The sequence below is a fragment of the Podarcis cretensis genome (genome assembly GCF_951804945.1).
Source record: "Podarcis cretensis genome assembly, chromosome: 10".
Lineage (NCBI taxonomy): Eukaryota > Metazoa > Chordata > Lepidosauria > Squamata > Lacertidae > Podarcis > Podarcis cretensis.
Window position 1 is genome coordinate 76,028,438 of NC_137179.1, and position 22,298 is coordinate 76,050,735.

Genomic DNA, 22,298 nt, shown 5'->3' on the forward strand with positions numbered 1-22,298 from the left:
ATACTATATTAAATATAACATTCACCTATATACTTTGTTCTACAGTGCTATAGACTTTGCTCACTTCAGCTAAGTTTTACAGAGGAGTGGGCAAATGTTTGGAATACAGAATTCTGCCTTTGACGAGGACAGAAGACCTACGATTCCTACTACCTCTAATGGTTCTGTTTCTGCAACTTGCCATGTATGCTATAAATCAGGGTGGGGAACCTGTGGCCCTCCAGATGTTGCTGATGTTGACCTCTCTTGTGCTCAGGACCGGCCCTACAATGAGGCAGAGTAAAGCAGCAGCCTCAGGCAGCAGATGCTGAGGTCTGGGGAATGGACAGAGCTGTGAGACCCTGTGGCCCATCCAGTAGGCAGCTAGATTGCTGCCCTCGAGTGCAGTGAAAGATTCTGTCCTTTCACCAGTACTGGAGTAAGATTGAACCACCAATCCAATTGGTTTCTGTATGTATCTCGGGGGAGGCTGCTGCCATCCTGTCCTCCGCCTCAGGCAGCAAAATGTCTTGAGGCAGCCCTGCTTATCCCACTTCATTCCAGCCTGGTGAAAGCTATTGGAGAAAAGAAAACTGGTGAACTGTGAGATGTGGCTTGATAAGGATCTCCTTTGCACAATGCGATCAATTGTGTGAGGCTACAGTGACTGCTTCTACCACTGAGCTCAGCTGACAAAGGATTATCGGACTGCATTCATGCAGCTGATCAAGAGGAGAGCCTGTAGTCCAAGCACATGCACTCCACTTAGGGAGTTGTGTGTATATGCAAGCTTAAATGCTGGTGCCAGTCCTTCTGCCTGTGCAACATAATTGGTTATTTACAGAAGGATGTGGCTTGCAGCAGAGCTGTAGCTACCAGGCATTGCCAGGTGCAGAGCACAATGCTGCAATATCTGAATTTGTATGGAGCCTGGCTCAGCTGGCCTTCGTCAGGAGCTCTAGCTGCATGGTGTCACTGTGCACGTGGCTTTTGAAGTCATCACTGAACTCTTTCAAGAGACACAACAAGCTTCCTCCTGTTTACATTGTCTGTATCTTTCCTTTGTTTGTATCTTTCCAACCTAATGCATTCTAGCTGAGCATGTGTTTTTCTTCTTCTTTTCTTTGCAGCCAAAGCTTTTGGCCAAGGAGCTGCTAGACCTGGTGGCATCTCATTTCAACCTGAAAGAGAAGGAATACTTCGGAATTGCCTTCACAGATGAGACGTAAGTGTTTCAGGATCAGAGCACAAATGTTCCTAATTCTTGGAAGAAATGGGCAAGACCTTCAGTATGAGGTTCCGCAGGGCTCAGTCCTATATCCCGTTGTTTAACATCTACATGAAACCACTGGGTGGGTTTATCCGGAGGTTCGGAGTTCGTTGTCAGCAGTATGCTGATGACACTCAGCTCTATTTCTCCTGCAAGTGAGGCAGTGAAAGTGCTGGACCAGTAACTTGCCTCGGTAATGGATAAGAGCCAACAGACTGAAGTTCAATCCAGATAAGACTGAGGAACTGTTAGTGGATGGTTCTCTAGACCAGATGGGGGAGAGGTCACCTGCTCTTGTTGGGGTTACACTTCCCCTGAAGGAGCAGGTTCATAGCCTGGGGGTCCTCCTGGATCCTTTGCTGTTGCTTGAGGCTCAGGTGACCTCAGTGGCCCGGAGTGCCTTCCATCAGCTTCTGCTGGTGACCCAACTACGCCCCTATCTGGACAGGGAGATCCTAACTACTGTTGTCCATGCTCTGGTAACCTCAAGGTTAGATTACTGCAATGTGTTATACATAGGGCTGCCTCTGAAGAGGGTTCGAAACTTCTGCTGGTGCAGAATTCAGTGGCCAGGTTGCTCACCAGAGTAAGACGGTTTGAGCATATTACACCGATCCTAGTCCGACTGCACTGGCTACCAATTAGTTTCCGGGCCCAATTCAAAGTGCTGGTTTTGGCCTATAAGGTCTTAAATTGCTCAGGACTGCAATACCTCAAGGACCACCTCTTTCCATATGAACCTACCCGTACCCTGAGATCACCCTCTGAGACCCTCCTCTGTGTGCCTCTTCCTTGCGAGGTGTGGAGGGTAACAACATGAGAACGGACCTTCTCTGCAGTGGCTCCCTGTCTGTGAAATGCTGTTCCCAGGGAAGTTTGCCTGGTGCCTTCATCATACACCTTTAGGTTCCAGGCAAAAACATTCCTTTTTAAGCAGGCTTTTGGTTGATCCGATTTATATCCTATGCCCTTTTAAAATCTGGTTTTTTGGGGGGCGCTATTGGGTTGTTGTTTTTATTTGTATGAGGTATTTTGTGGTTTTATATCTTGATTTTATTCTGTGAACTCCCCTGTGACCCCCGTGTATAGGGTGGTATATAAATTCAATAAATAATAATAATATGGAGAGAAGGGCAGGTAGCCCCACCTACTAGGACAAGAGCAGCTCCATCACCTGAAGACTTCTGCCAACCTTGTTGTTGGTCCCTTGCTATCTTACAGCAAGTCTGATTTCTGATTTCTATAGACACTCTTCAAAGTGTCCCTGCAACCATGAGGTATAGAAACCTGACACAATTTATTGAAGTCCTGTGTTCATTTAAATTTTACTGCAAGCATGTGGATAAATGATGAAATTGTAGAAGTTGTAATCATGTGCACCCAATGGACTGCCAGGTGAAACTGAAATACAAATTGTTGCGTCAAGAAAAATGGAAATCTGCTTCCTGTTTCCATCTGTTTTTTACATGGAACTGTAACTAGCTTTAGAATGTAAGGTTCTTAAGAGGACAGAGTCTGATCTAGTTAACCATTTATCATGCAGTGACTAGAACAAAAGGAGCCCAGGAGATGCTGGAAAATAATCAATATTCAATTAGTATCTTCAAAATGTTTAACCAATTTATCTCCATGGTAAAATATCACACAGTCTTCTCAGGTAAAGTCCACCAAGAACAGCTCCAGCATTGCTGGCATTGATTGCACTGTGGCATGAAGAAAGAACTTTACATATATGTTTTGTATGGAGAAACTCTCTTAGGAGCTGTGGGCTGGGAAGTGGTCAAATTGGCTTCTAAGTGGTTTATAACCAGAAAACCAATTACAAAAATGTAAACAAATGTAATTAAAATACACAATGAACAAGCCCATTAAAACAACCCCAAAATGAAAACAGTTATAACAGCAACTAAAACAATTAAACTAGGGGGTTCAGGTTGAGGTTAAAAGATCAAAGGAATACCTACGTAAATAGATGCCTCTTAAAAACCCTGCAGGAATTCCAATCGTGATAGGGCCTCTCATATTTTATCAGGGAGAGCACTGGACCACAGTGGTTCTATCAGTGAAAAGGCCCATCTGCATGTTATCATAAGTCAATAATCCTCAGGTTGCAGCAAGAGTAACTGGGTTCCATTTGTTCATCTTAATGTCTTTACCAGGCAGTGGAGGGGAAGATGGTCTTTCAAGTCACATGGTCCAGAGTTTAATACTACCATCTATCTATCTATCTATCTATCTATCTATCTATCTATCTATCATCTATATCTAGCTATCTATCATTTGCTGCCACGTGACTGGGTTGCCCCAGCCACTCTGGGCAGCTTCCGTAAGTAGCAAGGCCTTAAAACGGACCCAATGATTAATAGGTAAAAAGGTAAAGAGACCCCTGACCATTAGGTTCAGTCGTGACTGACTCTGGGGTTGTGGCACTCATCTCGCTTTATTGGCCAAGGGAGTCGGCGTACAGCTTCCGGGTCATGTGGCCAGCATGACAAAGCCGCTTCAGGCGAACCAGAGCAGCTCACAGAAACGCCGTTTACCTTCCCACCAGAGCGGTCCCTATTTATCTACTTGCACTTTGACATGCTTTCGAACTGCTAGGTTGGCAGGAGCAGGGACCGAGCAACGGGAGCTCACCCCGTCACAGGGATTCGAACCGCCGACCTTCTGATTGGCAAGTCCTAGGCTCTGTGGTTTAACCCACAGTGCCACCCACGTACAAGTGCCAATTCCTTAGGACTGGTTGCCCTGGCAGGATATGTGTTGGATAAGGGGCATCATTCACAAGCAGAGCTAAGTCATTCTGCACCAGCTTAAGCCTCTGGGCCAGCTGTATAGAAAGCTTTGCATTAAGATAAACATGAGGTTACCAACACATGACTCACAGTAGACAAGTCACATCTGTCCAGCTGGTGATGTGGCCTTTGCTGTGGAGGCCACTTGGGTCTCTGTGGGCAAAGATGTTTCTTGGAGCACCTCTCGGGGCACCCCTGCTCCCTCAGAAGGAGTGCAGCTCTCCAGAAAAGGCTACCTCCACAAGCAAAATTGCTGTCAATGAAAAATGCTCCAAGGACCTCTCTGTCAAAATACTGTGGTATTTTTAATTAAAATACAAATCAACAGTCCACCCAGGCCTTTTTTTCAGCTGGGACTTGCCAGAACTCAGTTCCGGCACCTCTCAGGTGGGCGCCATTGCTGTTATAAAGGACAAGAGAGGCATTCATGGGGAGTTCTGGCACCTCGTTTTCTAGAAAAATAACATTGGGTCCACCAACTAGTTTTTATTTAAAAAACAAATCTGAACCCATTGAGAACCTGGAAAAAACCCACTTTTACTGGTATAGGTTGAGTGTTTAAACAAAGGGGGAGGCTTGTGAGAGCAGCCCTAAACTATGTCGTATGAAAGTAATTCTTTGACTCCAGAGGAAAATCTCTACAGGTGTAATTTATTTAGAAATGATTTGTACTGGGGATTTCCATTCATTAGTTGCGCTGCCTCATGACAACCTGAATGGAAAATCAATGGGAACAACCTTTGTGTTGGTGACTTAATAGCTCCTTTTGGTGATATCGGGTCATTACTTCATACTGCGTGACCAGAATGAGATTGCCATGCTATGAAAGTGAAAAGAAGAATTGAAAAGAAGAATCTTCATGTTTGAAAGATCTTAGAAACATTTCACAGTATTAACTTTAGGGTCAGGCTATATCCAAAAGAAGTATGCAGCAGGTTGTGGGGGAGGGAAATTCTGCTCCTCTGCAAATTTAGGTTGTGTAGTATCATGCTTTGTCCCGGCTTGCCAGGTCATTATGCAGAGCCTGCTGGGAATGAGTTGCAGCAGCCGGCCACCTGGCACTGGAAACAGAGACAGTCAGTAGCGCAGGGATGAGGAACGTGTAGCCTCTCCAAAGTTTGCTAGGCTACCACCTCTCTCATCTTTCACTATTGACCGTGCTAGGCTGGCTAGGGCTGAGAGGAGTTGGAGCACAACAACATTTGGAGGTCCACGTGCTCCCCAGAGCTGAGGAGGCAGGGCCTCCACCCCTCATCACCATCTAAAGAAAGGATGCTGTCTATTGTGTGGCACCATTGAGCATCCTCTGTATTCTGTGGCTTCTGCAGTGAGCGTCTCAAGGAAAACAAATAACCTTGGAGGGGCTGCATGGGACCCCAGTGAGGCTTCTCTCTCAGAGGCCTGGGCTGCTCTTCATAGAGCCATTCTCCTTCTCAGTGGTCTTCAGAGAGTTCCTAATATACATGGGTGTTATCCTGGTTCAAAGTTATCGTAGACTATGCTATCAGTGGACTTTCAGGACTAGATCACAACCATTGGTGATCTTGTAATTAAGGCAAATGTTGCCATTTTTTAACATTTGGCAAGGAGCATGTCACTCTCCTTTTCTGTACTGGCAATATTAACAACACCTTTCAAAGTGAAGTAATCTTTACAGTTATACATAGAACTGCACAGTAAAACACATATAAACTACCATATTTATTTGCAGTAAGTTGGGGTTGCATAAGGATAATATTTAATATTCCACTTTCTGTTAAAGTAAGAGTGTGTCTGTGCCACAGTTGTGCCCAGATAAGTAAGAACAAATTGGCCATGTTCCTGTGCGCTCCACTTCTGCAGGAGGTACTTGTGAATATGTTGGTGGTGTTTTTGAAGTTAAGTCTGCCTCAGAAATTAAAAGAACTACTCCATAATCATAAGAAAAGAAAATGCATACTGTATATGCTGCAGGAGAGTTAAAATGTACTAATATCTAAAAGAATGTTTCATGATGGCAGACAGAGGTGACAACAAAAACCTCTCAACTCAGAAACCCAAGAGCAAAGGGTTGCAACCAAAGGGGCCTGGTGGGGGCACAGCCATACTCTTCCCTGCCGCTTGGCCAAAAGAGCTGTCCCAAATGTATCCATTGCACTGATGGGATCTCCCCACCAGAACTTCTTTGCTTCCATGATTGCGTATTGTTAATAGCTTCACAATGAGAAGGCTCCCCATGATCCATGGACTAGAAAGAGTTAATTGTCCTTCATTTGCAATACAGAAAATATGCAGAGGAATAGTCTTTCCACCCAGTAAATGCCATGAGGTATAAATGCAAGAGAATAAATTGGGTTGGAGTCAGTGGTGAGAGAGAGGCATTGTTGTATGTGGCATTCTCACTTGCTGCTTTTGTCCCGCTATGCTCTTTGGTCAGCAGCTTTTGCTAGTTATTGGGACACTCTGTGAACAGAAAAGATGGTGGGAAGGCTCAGTGCAAAGATGCCTCTGTAAGGAGACCAAAAGCCACCACCCTCTGAGACTCCCCAACTTCTGTGATCACCACAAGATGCCTCAGGTTGGAACTGGGTGTGCAGAACCCATGAGTCTTTACAAGGGAAAATGGTGTAAAGCAAACTGAGAGCAGCATGAAGTACCAGTAACTACAGTGTGTGTGTGGTGTGTGTGTGTGTGTGTGTGTGTGTGTGTGAGAGAGAGAGAGAGAGAGAGAGAGAGAGAGAGAGAGAGAGAGAGAAGCAGCAGCTGTGTTTTTGAAAGCTCTTGAAAGGCAACTTGGCAGGCTCTATTTGCAAGGCCGTTTCAGACATACTGGGTGGCAAATAAAATATCTGAGACATTGTTTGGCTGTGTTTTAGCCTGCAGTGAAATAGTACAGACCTTGTATAAACTCCTAGCAGTAGCAACTTTTAATGGAAAGCCTGACAGACTTTCCATTATATAGTCATGCCAAGGGTGGCAAGGCTGCAATAAAGGGCAAAAGCGCTTATCTCTTTGGTTCTGCCTCTTTGCATTGTACATCTCCAGTCCTCACTCTGACAAGGTGAGCTTCACATGTTAAACATTTAAGCCTGAAGTGACGGCCCTGCCATCCCCACAGCAATGTTGTGTGTATTCCTCAAATACAGTAAGTGAGAGAAGCCACTTTCTCAGCTGCATTATTATATCTACAGTCTCAGTCAAAATAGGTAGGAGGAAGAAACCTCTTGTTTCACTTCCATCCCTTTGTCTCTTACCTTCATCAGGGGCCACCTGAACTGGCTTCAGCTGGACCGCAGGGTGCTGGAACACGACTTCCCCAAAAAGTCGGGACCGGTTGTTTTGTACTTTTGCGTCAGGTGAGTATATGTTTTGGCATCTCTCAGAATGTACCACAGCATGTTTTTGCATTTTTGTTCTTGTAGTAAGTTCAGAGTTGGTGTTGTTTAGAAAGGGTAAGGTAAAGTGTCAAGGGACCCCTGACCGTTAGGTCCAGTTATGGACGACTCTGGGGTTGTGGCGCTCATCTTGCTTTACTGGCCAAGGGAGCCAATGTTTGTCCGCAGATTCCAGGTCATGTGGCCAGCATGACTAAGTCGCTTCTGGCGAACCAGAGCAGCGCACGGAAACGTAAGGACCCACAAAGTCCCCACTGCAGAAAATCACTAGGGCACAGAATGGGGAAGGGCCACAGCTCTATGGTAGGGCATGTGCCTTGCATGTTTAAGGTCCCACATCAAATCCCCAGCATGTAGGCAGAACAACAGCAGCTACCCAAGAAATGAGCTGCCAGTCAGTGTAGGACTGACTCAGAATAAGATAGCTTCCTATGCTGCTGCAAGTTTGAGGCTACAAAAGGGCATTTCACCAAACAATAAAGCCTTGTGCCAGCTGCCAGTGAGAACCCAGGTGTTGGTACTGAGGTACGTAGCCCTGAACAACAGGACAACCCGAGCTTCAAGATGGTTGGGATATGTCCTGAGGACCTCCTCAGTGGCAGCTTCCCAATTGTGGAAGTCCCGTCCCAGGGAAGTATATTTGTCTTCACATTGACCACTTTTAGGCATCAACTGAAGATGTATCGGTTTGTGCTGGCTTTGGGGACATAAATGGATTCCATAGCCCAACAGTTTTAGTATCATTGTCTGCTGCATTATGTCCTTTGGCTTTTAGATACATAGTTGTGGTTGTTTGTGGTGGTTGCATTTTACTGTGTTGTGAACCGCCCTGGGAGGAAGGGTGGCACAGATGGTGCTGAGGTTCATGTTCAGATCTCACCTCAAACGCTTTAGATGGCTTTAGACAAGCTGACATTCCCTTCACTGTACATCCTCCTCTTTGATGGGCAATGATTCTGGTTTATCTTACCGGCTTATATACCTTATTTGGGTATTTTCACTTAGAGCAGAGAGGTGGAGTATAAATATGAAAAATAAATATAATGAGTTGTATATTTGTAGTATTTATTTGTATAATATTTATAATCTTTTAATATCAGTAAGGATGGTTGAAGTAATGTGTGTGAAAGCTATGATTGCCAGGATTCTTAGAGGGAAGACATAGATAGTTAAATGAGAATATATGTTTGTGCACATATCATATGTGGAAATGCCTAAACTCCTAATTTATATCTCTCCTTCCACAGTTCATAACTGCATAGTCATTCTTCTGTTATACCGCAGAGAGATGCACAGGCAGTTATGAACTTTAGAAAAGCAGATACGAATTAGGAGTTGAAGGCTGAATGGTGTTTAATTATGAAAATGTCGTTTTTTGTATACTGACCATCAGAGACATGTATCTTTATGGACATACATAAGCCTCAAACCCAAACAATTTTTGCAGTCTAACCCAAACAAGGAGAATAACATATTAGGGAAGCAGGAAGGAAAGACACTGTGATAAAGTAAGTGTTATTTGCAGTGTTGAGCTTTGGGGAAGCATTTAAAATGAGAGGGTGAAGGATTAACTCAGCGCAGGAAGAAGCCATGATGTTGGGAGTAAAAAATGAAAAAGGGAGCCAGCAGTTATGTTGAGAGAACCTGGAAAAGACCTGTGGGTGACATGACAAAAGAAAGTTAGTGATGGAAAATTTCAGTGCAAGAAGACATATGTAGACTGTGTTTGTGTGAATACATGAAGCTATGGCAGGCAAGGGTGCACACACAAGTCATGCCCCCCATATCTCCTCAGACATGCCAGCTTCTCATTAGTTTGTCCCGTGATATTGGCAAAGGTTGAATGTGTTTTTATAGTATGCTTGATGGCATGTGCCTAGACATTGTCCCTCTGATTGGAAACCCTGCTAAACCAAGGTTATTCTGCTTGGGGAGAGTTTTTCTGAGAGTGTCCAATCAGACCTTTGCACCTATTGCATGGAAATCTGAGGGGCAGCTACTACAGCTGGGGACCCTGTTTCCGTCCCTTGTCTAACCCTTCACACATTCATACAGATGCCTGAACATTATTTAAGTGCTGCAGGCTTACACACTCCCTCCTTGTCCTCCCCCTATTATGGGCAGATTCCATCTTTCTTTCTGGGTTTCCTTCAGCCATACATTGCCATGAGACCTAAAGGGAACTGCAAACAGAATTTCCTTGGAACTGGTTTGCCAGACCGACTTTAAACCACTGATTTGAAGAATGGGCTGGAAGCAAATCACAGTTTGCCCAGCTGGGGTGTCACAGGAAACAGTAGTTGTCACATAACACAGAAAGGAGAGGGGAATCCTGGGAGCAGAAAACGGGGCAGGAGAAGGTGGGTGCGATGGGGATACCTGCTGCATCTTCAGTCTCCAATTCATTATTTGGAGACTGGTTTTCTGGGCATTGGTGTTGAACCACCATAACCATGGAACTAGATACTGTACTTCAGCCAGTTCCAAGAGCAGCTGCATGACTCTTAATGGAGCCTGTCTCCTTTTTCCTACCAAAGACACTGTGTACCTGTTTGCTTCTGGCCTCAGAAGTTTACCTGTCCAATACGTTCATTGAGGCCTTTTTTAGTACAGTTGTACAGTCTGATGTAAAATTGACTAGTACAAGAAGAAAGGGCCTCTCCCCCCCCCCCTTGTTAGTGCTCAAGATTTGAAGCTCCCTGACCCAGGAAATCCATTTTTTCTCCATTTCTGTTCTATGACTTTTGATGACTTTTTGTGTGATTTTCTTGACTCTACACCCCCTGCCACCATGAATTGTTTTGTAGGGTTGTTGTTGTTTTTTTGTAATTTTCCTGCTATTCTGACTATATTTTTGTTTTCCATTCATTATATTATAGGGTGTGTTTTTTAGTTATGCTAGCTGCCTCTTATCACATCACTGTGAGGTGGAAAGGCAGGTGTCAGACCATCAGGCTACCTAACTCAGTTAGTAATACAGAATGGTAGCAGCTCTCCTGGGTTTCTGACTGAAATCATTTCCAGTTCTACCTGGAGATGGTACAGACTGAACTGGAGGCTTCTTCCATGTGCTCTTCCACTGGGCCGCAGCCCGTCTCCAAATACAGAGACAATATATGCTGTATCTTTTTCAAAAAACCATTGTAATTTTAGTTCCACTAATACTTTACCCCTGGAGGTGCACTCCATTGTCTCTCAAGGCAGACAGATGCCAACAGCAACTTGCAATATGTCTTGCTCATTTATCTAAGCCAAATGTTCCTTGATGCAGCAAGTCCAGCTTTCCTTGGAATATTCCCATGCAGCTACTCAGTTAAAAAGGGCGATGATTCACTCTCACTATAACCAAAATAAATTGCTCTGTTCACATTGCTGAAAGTTCTGAAATAAGCTTTCAGAGACTTCTCACCTCTTTGTTAGAAACAGCCTCTATACTTGATCTGGTAAAAAGGTAAAGGTACCCCTGCCCGTACGGGCCAGTCGTGACCGACTCTGGGGTTGCGTGCTCATCTTGCTTAAGAGGCCGGGGGCCAGCACTGTCTGGAGACACTTCTGGGTCACGTGGCCAGCGTGACGAAGCTGCATCTGGCGAGCCAGCACCAGCGCAGCACACGGAAACGCCGTTTACCTTCCCGCTAGTAAGTGGTTCCTATTTATCTACTTGCACTTAGGAGTGCTTTCGAACTGCTAGGTGGGCAGGAGCTGGGACCGAAAGACGGGAGCTTACCCCGCTGCGGGGATTCGAACCGCCGACCATACGATCAGCAAGTCCTAGGCACTGAGGTTTTACCCACAGCCCCACCTGCATCCCACTTGATCTGGTAATCACCGACAAAAGTTGCACATAGAAGTCCGGAAGGAGGGAATCATTAAAACCTTCAGCGGAACAAGTGAGAACGCTTCTGGGTAACATGGACTGCAGTGTAACGAAATGGTTCCACACCTATTACAAATACTGACAACAAAGCTCAGAGTCCAAAGCAAATATTTAGCTGGCGTAATTCAGATAAGGAGGTTCTGTCTGCATTTCCAGCCCTCACTTCTGCAACTAGGCACTATAGCTAGGTATGCTAGACATGCTAGGTATGCTGCTATCTCCAGAAGATATGCAGGTATCTCCAGAAACAGGACTGGCGGGGTGTGGGAGGAGCATAGTGACCTAGGCCCTATTATCATGTAGCTCGATTACAGGAGACTTTTTTCTCATCTTAGGACTCATCCAGACTTCCTTTCACTCTGACTTTCTAGGCACAGGTCTGGGCTTTAAAATGCCATGTCCAAGCAGGTTTGGTTTTTTTGTCCCAGCACTTTCTCTGAGTGTTTTATCACTGAATTGGAGCAAATGGCAATCAGGTTTTTCCACAGATTGCTGTTTTTTCCGATTCAGCAGTAAAATTCCCTGGGAAAAGCTATTATTATTACTATTACTATTATTATTACTGTACTGTTCATCTGACTGGGTTGTCCCACACATTCTTGGAGGCTTCTAGCAAATTAAAACACCAAACACAGTAAAACATAAAACATTAAAAACTTCCCTAAACAGGGCTGCCCTCAGATGTCTTCTATAAGTCAGATAGTTCTTTATTTCCTTGACATCTGATGGGAGGGTGTTCCACAGGGTGGGCGTGACTACCAAGAAGGCCCTCTGCCTGGTTCCCTGTAGCTTCACTTCTTGCAGGGAGGGAACTGCCAGAAGGCCCTTGGCGCTGGACCTCAGAGTCCGGGCTGAACAATGGGGGTGGAGACACTCCTTCAGGTATCCTGGGCTGAGGCCGTTTAGGGCTTTAAAGGTCAGCACCAACACTTTGAATTGTGCTTGAAAACGTCTGGGAGCCAAGGGAGGCCTTTCAGGACCAGTGTTATATGGTCCCGGCAGCCACTCCCAGTCACCAGTCTAGCTGTCGCATTCTGGATTACTTGTAGTTTCTGAGTCACCTTCAAAGGTAGCCCCACATAGAGCACACTGCAGTAGTCCAAGCGGGAGATAACCAGAGCATGCACCACTCTGGCAAGACAGTGAGCAGGCAGGTGGAGCTGGTAGACAGCCGCCCTAGACACAGAATTAACATTCATTTCCATGGACAGCTGTGAGTCCAAAATGACTCCCAGGCTGCGCACCTGCTTGGGAGTGAAAATCCCCCTCTCCCTTTAGTAGGGTTGTGTTCAGCTTTGGAATAGGAAATCACACACACACAGAAGACGAGATGCAAGCTGGCGAGAGATGTGCATACCAAAGCTAAATTGCCCATCATTAGTTCTGATTGCTGGTGTTCTGGAATAAAATGAGAATGGGATGCAGCCTGGAGGGATCCCACTCTCCTTGGCCTCTGAAGACGGATACACTAGATGTTAAAATCAATAGAGAGAGTCCTGCTCTCAGAGGGGGAGGCTTCTGTTGCTTTTCTGGGCACCACAGTTCAAGAAGGACACGGACAAACTGGAACGTGTCCAGAGGAGGGCAACCAAAATGGTCAAAGGCCTGGAAACGATGCCTTATGAGGAACGGCTAAGGGAGCTGGGCATGTTTAGCCTGGAGAAGAGGAGGTTAAGGGGTGATATGATAGCCATGTTCAAATATATAAAAGGATGTCACATAGAAGAGGGAGAAAGGTTGTTTTCTGCTGCTCCAGAGAAGCGGACACAGAGCAATGGTTCCAAACTACAAGAAAGAAGATTCCACCTAAACATTAGGAAGAACTTCCTGACAGTAAGAGCTGTTCGACAGTGGAATTTGCTGCCAAGGAGTGTGGTGGAGTCTCCTTCTTTGGAGGTCTTTAAGCAGAGGCTTGACAACCATATGTCAGGAGTGCTCTGATGGTGTTTCCTGCTTGGCAGGGGGTTGGACTCGATGGCCCTTGTGGTCTCTTCCAATTCTATGATTCTATGATTCTTATTCCTTTCCAGCTGACTACTTAACATATCAGCAATGGGGCTGTTTGACTCTTTCTTTCTTTTTCAGCGCCCCCCCCCCCCGGCACAAGCTCTTTGCATTTTGTCCAGCAGTAGCATATGTGAATGAAATGGCAGATAGGTTTTATCCACTGGGCCTGCTGTCTATATAATGCACACGATCTTTATTGTGATAGTGGGGCGTAGCAATTGTGGGGGCTTCTATGTTCAGCTCCTGCAACCCAAGTTAAAAAGGTAAAGGTACCCCTGCCCGTACGGGCCAGTCGTGTCCGACTCTAGGGTTGTGCGCCCATCTCACTTAAGAGGCCGGGGGCCAGCGCTGTCCGGAGACACTTCCGGGTCACGTGGCCAGCGTGACGAAGCTGCTCTGGTGAGCCAGCATCAGCGCAGCACACGGAAATGCCGTTTACCTTCCCGCTATAAAGCGGTACCTATTTTATCTACTTGCACTTGGGGGTGCTTTCGAACTGCTAGGTGGGCAGGAGCTGGGACCGAAAGATGGGAGCTCACCCCGCCGCGGGGATTCGAACCGCCAACCATACGATCGGCAAGTCCTAGGCACTGAGGTTTTACCCACAGCTCCACCCGCGTCCCGCAACCCAAGTTAGGATAGCCCAGTTTTCAAGCTATCTCCAGGGAGGGAGAACTAGATCAGGCTGTTCCTCACCTGAGTCAATTTCTAAAGTTCTGTTCCTCACCTGAGTCTGTTCTGTCCCATTTCCATATTAATCTTACAGATTTTAAAATATTTTCCAGTAGTTTATAAATGTTTTTCAATAGAAAATGTGTTTTTTTAAAAAAAAAATCACAAGGAAAGCTATATTCAAATGCATTTTTCCTCTCAAAGTACACATTTCTAAATAAAATGCATGTTTGTGTATGTATTATCAAAAGAACTGGTCTTATATATGATCTTGGCAGCACAAAGGTACAGTCATACATTGGAAGTCGAACAGAATCCATTCCAGAAGTCCGTTCAACTTCCAAACTATGCTGCAAAATTCAGGGAAGTACAACACACCCACACACAAACACACATCCAAGATAACTGCCTTCTGATCTCCATGTTAGCTGAGGAGGCAGGGTCAGGGCAGTTCATATCAGAATTTGCAAAGAAGGAATTGCTTAAGGGATCCTGCCTCCAGGGTGTTAGTAGTGGGCAGCATCCACAGAAGAGTCACTGGCAAAGTAGTCCAGTGCAAGCCTGGGCTGAGCTGAGACCTTTGCCCCAGAAGGAAGAGCTGGAAGAGGATTCCAGGGAAGGGATTAGGGAAGCGATCATTTAGGGATGGAAGGAGATGCAGGCAAAGAGAGTGTAGGCGAGAACTGGGAATTCCGCAGTGAAGGCCATCTTATTTAGCAAGGCAACTTCTCTGTCAAAATGCTAGCAGGGATACTGTTGTCAGGAAATTGCCTTCTGTTTCAGCCATTACTTTTTCCGTGTGTCACAACTGAAGGAATAGCTCTTTCTGTTCTGTTTAGGCTGCTTGGAAATTAATATAGATTGCCTTAGTCTTTACAATCTTGAATGCCATGACTAATACCTTTGACTGTAGATGTGGCAGAGAACACAGGATGCAATGAAAAACCCAAAGCTGTTAGTGATTAACTGAGTGACTTATGTTGAGCAGGCTTCTAGTCTCAGAACTGAGAGATGCTTTCTCTGAAGACCTTACACCAACAAGCGTAACAAGGTTCAGATGTATTTCCAGTGCTTTTAGTGTAAGTTTCTGACATGCGCAGATGGTGAAAATGAATGTCTGTGGTGGGGATGGAAAATTTGAAACTGGGGAGGTGCTGAAATTCATGTTTTCATAAAAAAAAAAAGTTCTGTCCTTCTTTAACACCACATGGCTTACCATACCCAGGAGAAAGGCCTCTGGTTTCTTCAAGAAGGTATATTTAAATACCTTTTTCATTTCGTTATATATCATTTCCCAGAAAGCCTTAATCCTTGGGCATGTCCACCAGAGGTGAAAGAATGTACCTTCATTTTCTTTACATTTCCAACATTTGTTCTCTGATAAGTGGTAAATTTTTGCGAGCTTGACTGGGGTCATGTACCACCTATAAATCATTTTCATAATATTCTCTCTCAAGGCATTACATGCCGTGAATTTCATACCGGTGGTCCACAACCTTTCCCAGTCAGCGAACATAATGTTATGACCAATATCTTGTGCCCACTTAATCATAGCTGATTTAACTGTTTCATCCTGTGTATTCCACTTCAACAGCAAGTTATACATTTTTGACAAATTCTTAGTTTTGGACTCTAACAACTCTGTTTCCAGTTTTGATTTTTCCACCTGGAAGCCAATTTTCCTGTCCAACTTATAGACCTCCAATATTTGATAATAATGAAGCCAGTCTCGCACTTTGTCTTTTAGATTCTCGAAACTCTGCAATTTCCACTTATCACCCTCCTGTTCTAAAATTTCACAATATTTTGGCCATTTAGCCTCCGTATTAAGTTTTTTCAAGGCTTTTGCCTCCATTGGTGACAGCCACCTTGGAGTTTTGTTCTCTAGCAGATCTTTGTATTTAATCCAGACATTATACAATGCTTTCCTGACAATATGGTTTTTAAAACCTTTATGAGCCTTAACCTTGTCATACCACAAATATGCATGCCACCCAAAAAAATTGTTAAATCCTTCCAAATCCAAAATGTCTGTATTCTCGAGAAGCAGCCAGTCCTTTAACCAGCAGAAAGCTGCTGATTCATAATAAAGTTTCAAATCTGGCAGGGCAAATCCCCCTCTTTCCTTTGCATCAGTTAAAATCTTAAATTTTATCCTGGGTTTTTTGCCCTGCCAGATAAATTTAGAGATATCTTGCTGCCAACCCTTGAAACAGTCCATCTTGTCCACAATTTGCAAAGTTTGAAACAAAAACAACATTCTAGGCAATACATTCATCTTTATAACTGCTATTCAACCAGACAAGGAAAGCTTCAGATTTGACCAAATTTCTAAGTCTTTTTTAACTTGTTTCCAACATTTCTCATAGTTATCTTTAAATAAATTAATATTTTTTGCTGTCATGTTAATCCCCAAATATTTCACACTCTTAACCAGAGTTAAACCTGTCTCGTTCTGAAACTTCTCTTTCTCAATAGCTGTTAAATTTTTCTCCAATACCTTAGTTTTTAACTTATTTAATTTAAATCCTGCCATTTGACCAAATTCTTGCATCAGTTCCAAAACTCTCTTAGTACTAGATTCTGGCTCTTGTAATGTAAGTACCAAATCATCTGCAAAAGCTCTCAATTTATATTGTTTCGCTCCGACCTGAACCCCTTTGACCAGCTGGTCCTTTCTTATCATGTTTAGCAAAACCTCCAGGACCGAAATAAAGAGTAGCGGGGAGATTGGGCACCCCTGGCATGTCCCTTTCTCAATTTTAAGTTCTTCCGTAATCACATTGTTCACTATAAGTTTAGCCTTTTGTTCAGAATATATTGCGCCTATACCGTTTTCAAACCCTTGGCCTACCCCCATACCCTGGAGATTCTTCTTCATAAAGGTCCAAGAAATATTGTCAAAGGCTTTCTCCGCATCCACAAATATCAAAACAGCTTTTGTATTTATGTTAACTTCTAACATCTCCAAAATGTCTATTATATTCCTTACATTATCTGATAAATGTCCTCTCGGGAGAAAGCCTGCTTGGTCCCTGTGAATCTCCCCCATCAATACTTTTTTCAATCTTTTAGCTAAAATGTCAGCAAAGATTTTGTAATCCACATTTAGTAAAGAAATTGGGCGGTAGTTCTTGAGTTGAGTCTTCTCAGTCTCTGTCTTCGGTATAAGCGTGATGTAAGCCTCTTTCCACATTTCAGGTGCCTTTTTCCCCTCAAGAATTTCGTTACAGACTTCCTTCAAAGGTTGTAATATCCATTCCTTTAAAGCTTTATAATATTTTGAAGTCAATCCATCAGGTCCCAGAGACTTGCCCAGTTGCATACTTTGGATGGCACTCTCTATTTCTTGTTCAGTTATTTTCTGGTTCAAAAGTACTTTACCCTCACTTGAAATTTCCTTCAATCCATTTTTCTCCAAAAATTGTTCTATATCAGAGTCTTGTTGTGGCCCTTGTGCATACAATTGTTTAAAGTATCTCTGGAAACAGCTTCTAATTTCAATTGGATTATAAATGTTCTTTCCATCCACTTCCAAATTTGTCACTGTATTCAACTTTTGTCTCTTCTTCAATTGCCAAGCCAGAAATTTACCACATTTATCAGCGGATTCAAAGGTCTTCTGTTTCATTTGTTTAATTTTCCATTCTATTTCTTGATTCATCAATTCCATATACTGAACCTGATATAATTTAATTTCTCTCAATATCTCCTGAGACTTTGGTTTTGATCTTAATTTCTTTTCTCCTTCTCTTATCTTTTCCAAAATCTTACCCTTTTTCGCATTCTGGCTTCTCTTTTTTATTGCATTTTGTTGTATCAAGAACCCTCTCATAACGGCTTTACTTGCGTCCCAGATTACTCTTTTTTCAACATTAGTCTTCAAGTTAATCTCAAAATAGTCTTTCAATGTTTTTTGGGCCTTTTTACAAAATTCTTTATCTCTGAATAGGGTGTCATTCATTCTCCATCTGAAGGTGCCAGCTGTTGTTTGGTTCATTTCCATCTTCACGGCGTTATGGTCAGAGCATGTTTTTGGGCAGATTTCCACTTTTTTTATCTTTGGTGCCAATCCTCTAGTAACCCATATTTGGTCAATTCTAGTCCAGGTCATTTTAGCTTCAGAAAAGAAGGTTCCCTCTCTTTCAAGGAGATTCTTTGTTCTCCAGATATCAACTAAGTCCATATTGTCAGTCAGTTCAAAGAAAGTTTTTGGTAGTCTTCCATCCTTCGATATCACTTGTCTTTGCGCTTTATCCATGTTTGTTGAAACAACTCCATTCATATCTCCCATCAAAATTACATTCCATTCTAAAAAGTCCAGCAAAGTCTCATGCAACTTCTTAAAAAACTCAGATTTACCTTCATTCGGTGCATAAACTCCTACAATCAAAAATTTCTGTCCTTGGATTTGAATTTCAATTGCCAAATATCTTCCTTGTTCATCTTTAAATATCAATTTCGGCATCAATCTGTCTTTTGCATATAAAACAACTCCTCTTTTTTTCACTCTATCGGATGAGACAAATTCTTGTCCTATTTTTTTATTAATAAGTAATCTTCTATGTGCTCTCATCACATGTGTCTCCTGTAAACAAATTAAGTCCAATTGTTGCTTATTTAATATATGGAATACATTCTTCCTCTTTCGAGGAATGTTCAAACCATTACAGTTCCAACTCAGAAGTCGCAAAGCCATGATGGGGTTATTTACTTTCTCCTCCTACAGCTCCTAGTTGTTGTTCCTCTTCTGTTGGTGGCTGCAATCCAAACGATAGGTTTGCTAAGTCTAGGATTCCTTTTCCCGATGGTGTTGGTTCCTCTCCAGCTTCTGCCTCCTTCACTAGATCTTCTTCGTGTTCTCTCAGAAATTTGTCTTTGTCAATCGGTGTCTTGATTCTTATTTTTTCCCCTCTGTATTTAAAAGACAGGCCTTGAGGAAATTCCCATCTAAAGAAGATTCTGCTTTTCTTCAATAATATGACCAGTTCTCTGTAGTCACCTCTCGCATCTAGGATAGTCTTAGGAATATCTTTAAAAATCTCCACAAAAGAATCTTCAATCTCCAGTGATTTTTGGTAGTGCAAATTCAGAATTTTGTCTCTTTCTTCCTTTGATCTCAAAGTGATCAAGCAGTCTCTTGCCTTGTTCCTTTTTTGTCTTGCTCCAAGTCTAAATGCACTCACAATCTTTACTTCATCCTCTTCTAGGCCCTCTTTCCAAAAATCAAGAAACTCTTTTATAAGAAAGTCCACCAGATTATCCTGTTCTTTTTCTGGTACAAATCTCAATCTCAAGTTCCGTTCTTTCCTTTGTAGGTCCAACATAGCAAAGGACAAATCATGGTCCGCCAGTTTCTTGACAACCGGTGGTATTCTCTCTTGTGTTGCAGTTGCAAGCTCCTTTGCCTCCTCTGCAATTTTCTTGGTAGTTGCTGATTCTTCTAATAGTTTTTCTATATTTTGAGCATTTGCATTAACTTGTGTTCCCAATTCTTTTATGCTTGAAGTGTTCAAATCAAGTTTTGCTGAAATTTCAGCTACGTTTTTATTTGTTTCTGCAACTTGTTTACTTGTATCACTCCCTTGCTTCGTGAGAAGTTCCAAGGATTGATTTATTTTTTCCAATGCTTTAGTCAAAACATCTTCTGATGACATAGTTTTAGATTTTGTTTGTGAGGCAGCAGCTGCTCCTGTCAGTGAGGCCCTTCTTTGCTGTGAGGTATCAACTCTGTATTGTCTGCCGGATCTAAGATTTTTCTCCTGAAATGATTCTATTTTTCTTTTATCATTTGCCATGCCACTATCATGCCCAGTCAAGGTCAGTCTCAGACTTGAGAGTTTGTTTTCAATAGGAAATTTCCACTGGCTGGGCTTCTAGTAGCTTAGTTGTTTCAAAAAGTAACAAAGTCTCCTCTGGGGGGGAGTTTCCAACTTAGTTTCACAGTCTTTTAAAATAAGGATACTTTTTGCAAATCCCCCCCCCCCTAGTTCTTCTTAAAGAGAGAGAAGCCCTAGTCCCAGCTCTTTCTAAATAGTTGCAGATATGTAACAGTTTTTAAGAGACAGTCCTCCAATACAGTATCTTTCCACAAAGTTCAGTAGAGTTCACAAAGTTATTCCTCAATTCAATGGTCTTTGCCCCTTTCAAGGCAGTCCTCCCTCAGGATGCAAAGACAATGGGTGTTATTTCCCTTTTCCTTTCATGCAGGTAATAGACTTTCAACAGGGATTCTCCCCACCGCTCCTGCCCGCTAAGTGGGGGGTTTAAATCTTGCTTGTCAATGGGTTACCCTTAGGCAAAAAACAGTCATCAAAGGTTACAGTTTAGCAGTCTCTTTGCTTTTGCAATATCTACAGATCGGGAAAGGCAGACTTCCTTTTTGTACCTTTTCCCGTGACGGAATTTGTAAAGTTCTTAAGTCCAATAAGCTTTTTAATCCTACTCACGAGTAGCTGTTTTTGAGTCCAATTGCCGGAAGAAATCAGCGCTCTCCGATAATGGCGATGCGGCTTCGCTCCACGGACTGGGTGACAGCTCTCAGTGCTGCGCTCCCCCCGCGCCGTTCCGAAGCCTTTAAAAAGGCTCCTTCGCGGTTTGGGGAGACCACTAAGGCACCCGCCGAGCCTCCTTGCTCGCAGGCTTCACTGCCTGCGATTTTAAGGGTCCCCGCTTCGCCGTAGCAGACAGGACCTGAACCCGCGGAGCAGACTTTTCTCGGAGCTCCAGGAGAAGTCCGCCATTAATCGCTGGCACCGACCGGAAGTGTGTACGCTACTACAGCAGCAAGGATTCTTATTGCAAAGTATTGGAAGACACCAGATCTACCCACTCTGGAAGAATGGCAGATGAAGATGATGGATTATATGGGACTGGCGGAGATGACTGGCAGAATCCGAGACCAGGACAAAGAGACAGTGGAAGAAGATTGGAAGATGTTTAAAGACTACCTTGATAAATATCATAAAATTAATGAAGGTTAAAAAGATATGGGTTTAAAAATTAGTGGTTTGCAGGGGCGTTGATTAAGGAAAAAGAATAGAATTATTAAAAACTATGGGAAATATGGGAATGGATTTGCTGATAAGATAAATGAGATTAGAATACAGAAGGGGGAGGTATGAGGAGGTCGGTGAAATTAGGTTTAGAAAATAAGGTTTGAATTTATATTTGTTTTTGTTTTGTTTGTTGGTTTTTGTATGTTTTTATTGTTGTTTGTATTTGTGTTTATATGTGTTTATTTGAAACTTAATAAATATTATTTTTTTAAAAAAAAACGAAATTCATGTTTTCAATGCCTTTCCTGAAAACAAAGTTGCCATACTATAAAATTTCACTAACAGAAGTTAGCACTTCCATGAAAAGGGGTCACATTACTGAGCTTATGGAAATACTATTTATGCTAATACCTAGGTAACTATTAACTCTTGCCAGGCAAAATAGAAAACCATTGTACTGCTTCTACATCTCTAAAGTTCTTACATCTCCAGCTATAAATTCACAGTGAATAAATGAAACTTCCAGTTTTCTAAGCAAACAATAGAAGACTTTTCCACAAAGATCCTCTAGAAGGCTCCAGCCCCTTTTAAATGAAGAAAATTCTTTTGCTGTTGTTTTAATATTGACACACATTTTGGAAGAACTTCCCAACATACAATGTGCACTGCAGATATTTGGAGAATGAGGTTTTCTTTGTAGGTCCTAAATATCATGTGGAGCTCTTCAATACAGGAGGATATATGCTTGTTTAGTGGTGTTTTTCTAGAGGAAAAGGTGCCAGAACTCACCACGAATGCCTCCCTCGTTCTCTTAGAATGGCAATGGCGCCTACCTGAGAGGTGCCATTACTGAGTTCTGGCTGAAAAAAAGCCCTGTGCTTCTTCGAGTTTCCTCCTTTTTTTATCTGAGCCTCTTGTATGAATTGCTCAGAGCATCAGCCAGGCTTCCACTGTAGGTTTAAGAAATGCAATGCTGCCCTCTGGTGTCCCACAGGAGCATCGTCTTTTTTCAGCTCACACCTGTAAGCAGGGTCAGGTGCCACTGGACAAATCTGCACTCCTTCCTTCCTTTTCTTTTTAAGCTGATATCTAGTTTGTAAGAAGCATATTTGAAACATTCCAATGAGAGGTTGAAATGCACAGCCGTTGTTAATGTAATTCTCACATCCAGCTCTGAAGTCCAGGGAGAGCTGCTGGGCTTGTCACCATGCACTGCCATAGGCTTAGAAGGCAGAGCAGCATAATCTGCACCACACCGAAGCAAGAGGGAGCCAAGGAAAGGCTTTCCTGAGGCTCCTTGGTAGGATGGCCTCCTAAGTGCTTCAT

The 22,298-nt window shown here is 43.1% G+C and overlaps 1 protein-coding gene across 8 annotated transcripts in view; it reads left to right on the forward strand.

Annotated features, from left to right (window-relative positions):
* The window catches only part of FRMD4A (FERM domain containing 4A), a 434,151-nt gene that overhangs the window by 295,978 nt on the left and 115,875 nt on the right, over nt 1-22,298 (forward strand). For all 8 annotated transcript variants that reach the window (XM_079993568.1, XM_079993569.1, XM_079993570.1 and 5 more), the window contains 2 exons: nt 1,110-1,204; nt 7,287-7,379. In XM_079993568.1, the coding sequence (XP_079849694.1) occupies nt 1,110-1,204; nt 7,287-7,379 (188 nt within the window). The remainder of the gene's footprint in view (nt 1-1,109; nt 1,205-7,286; nt 7,380-22,298) is intronic.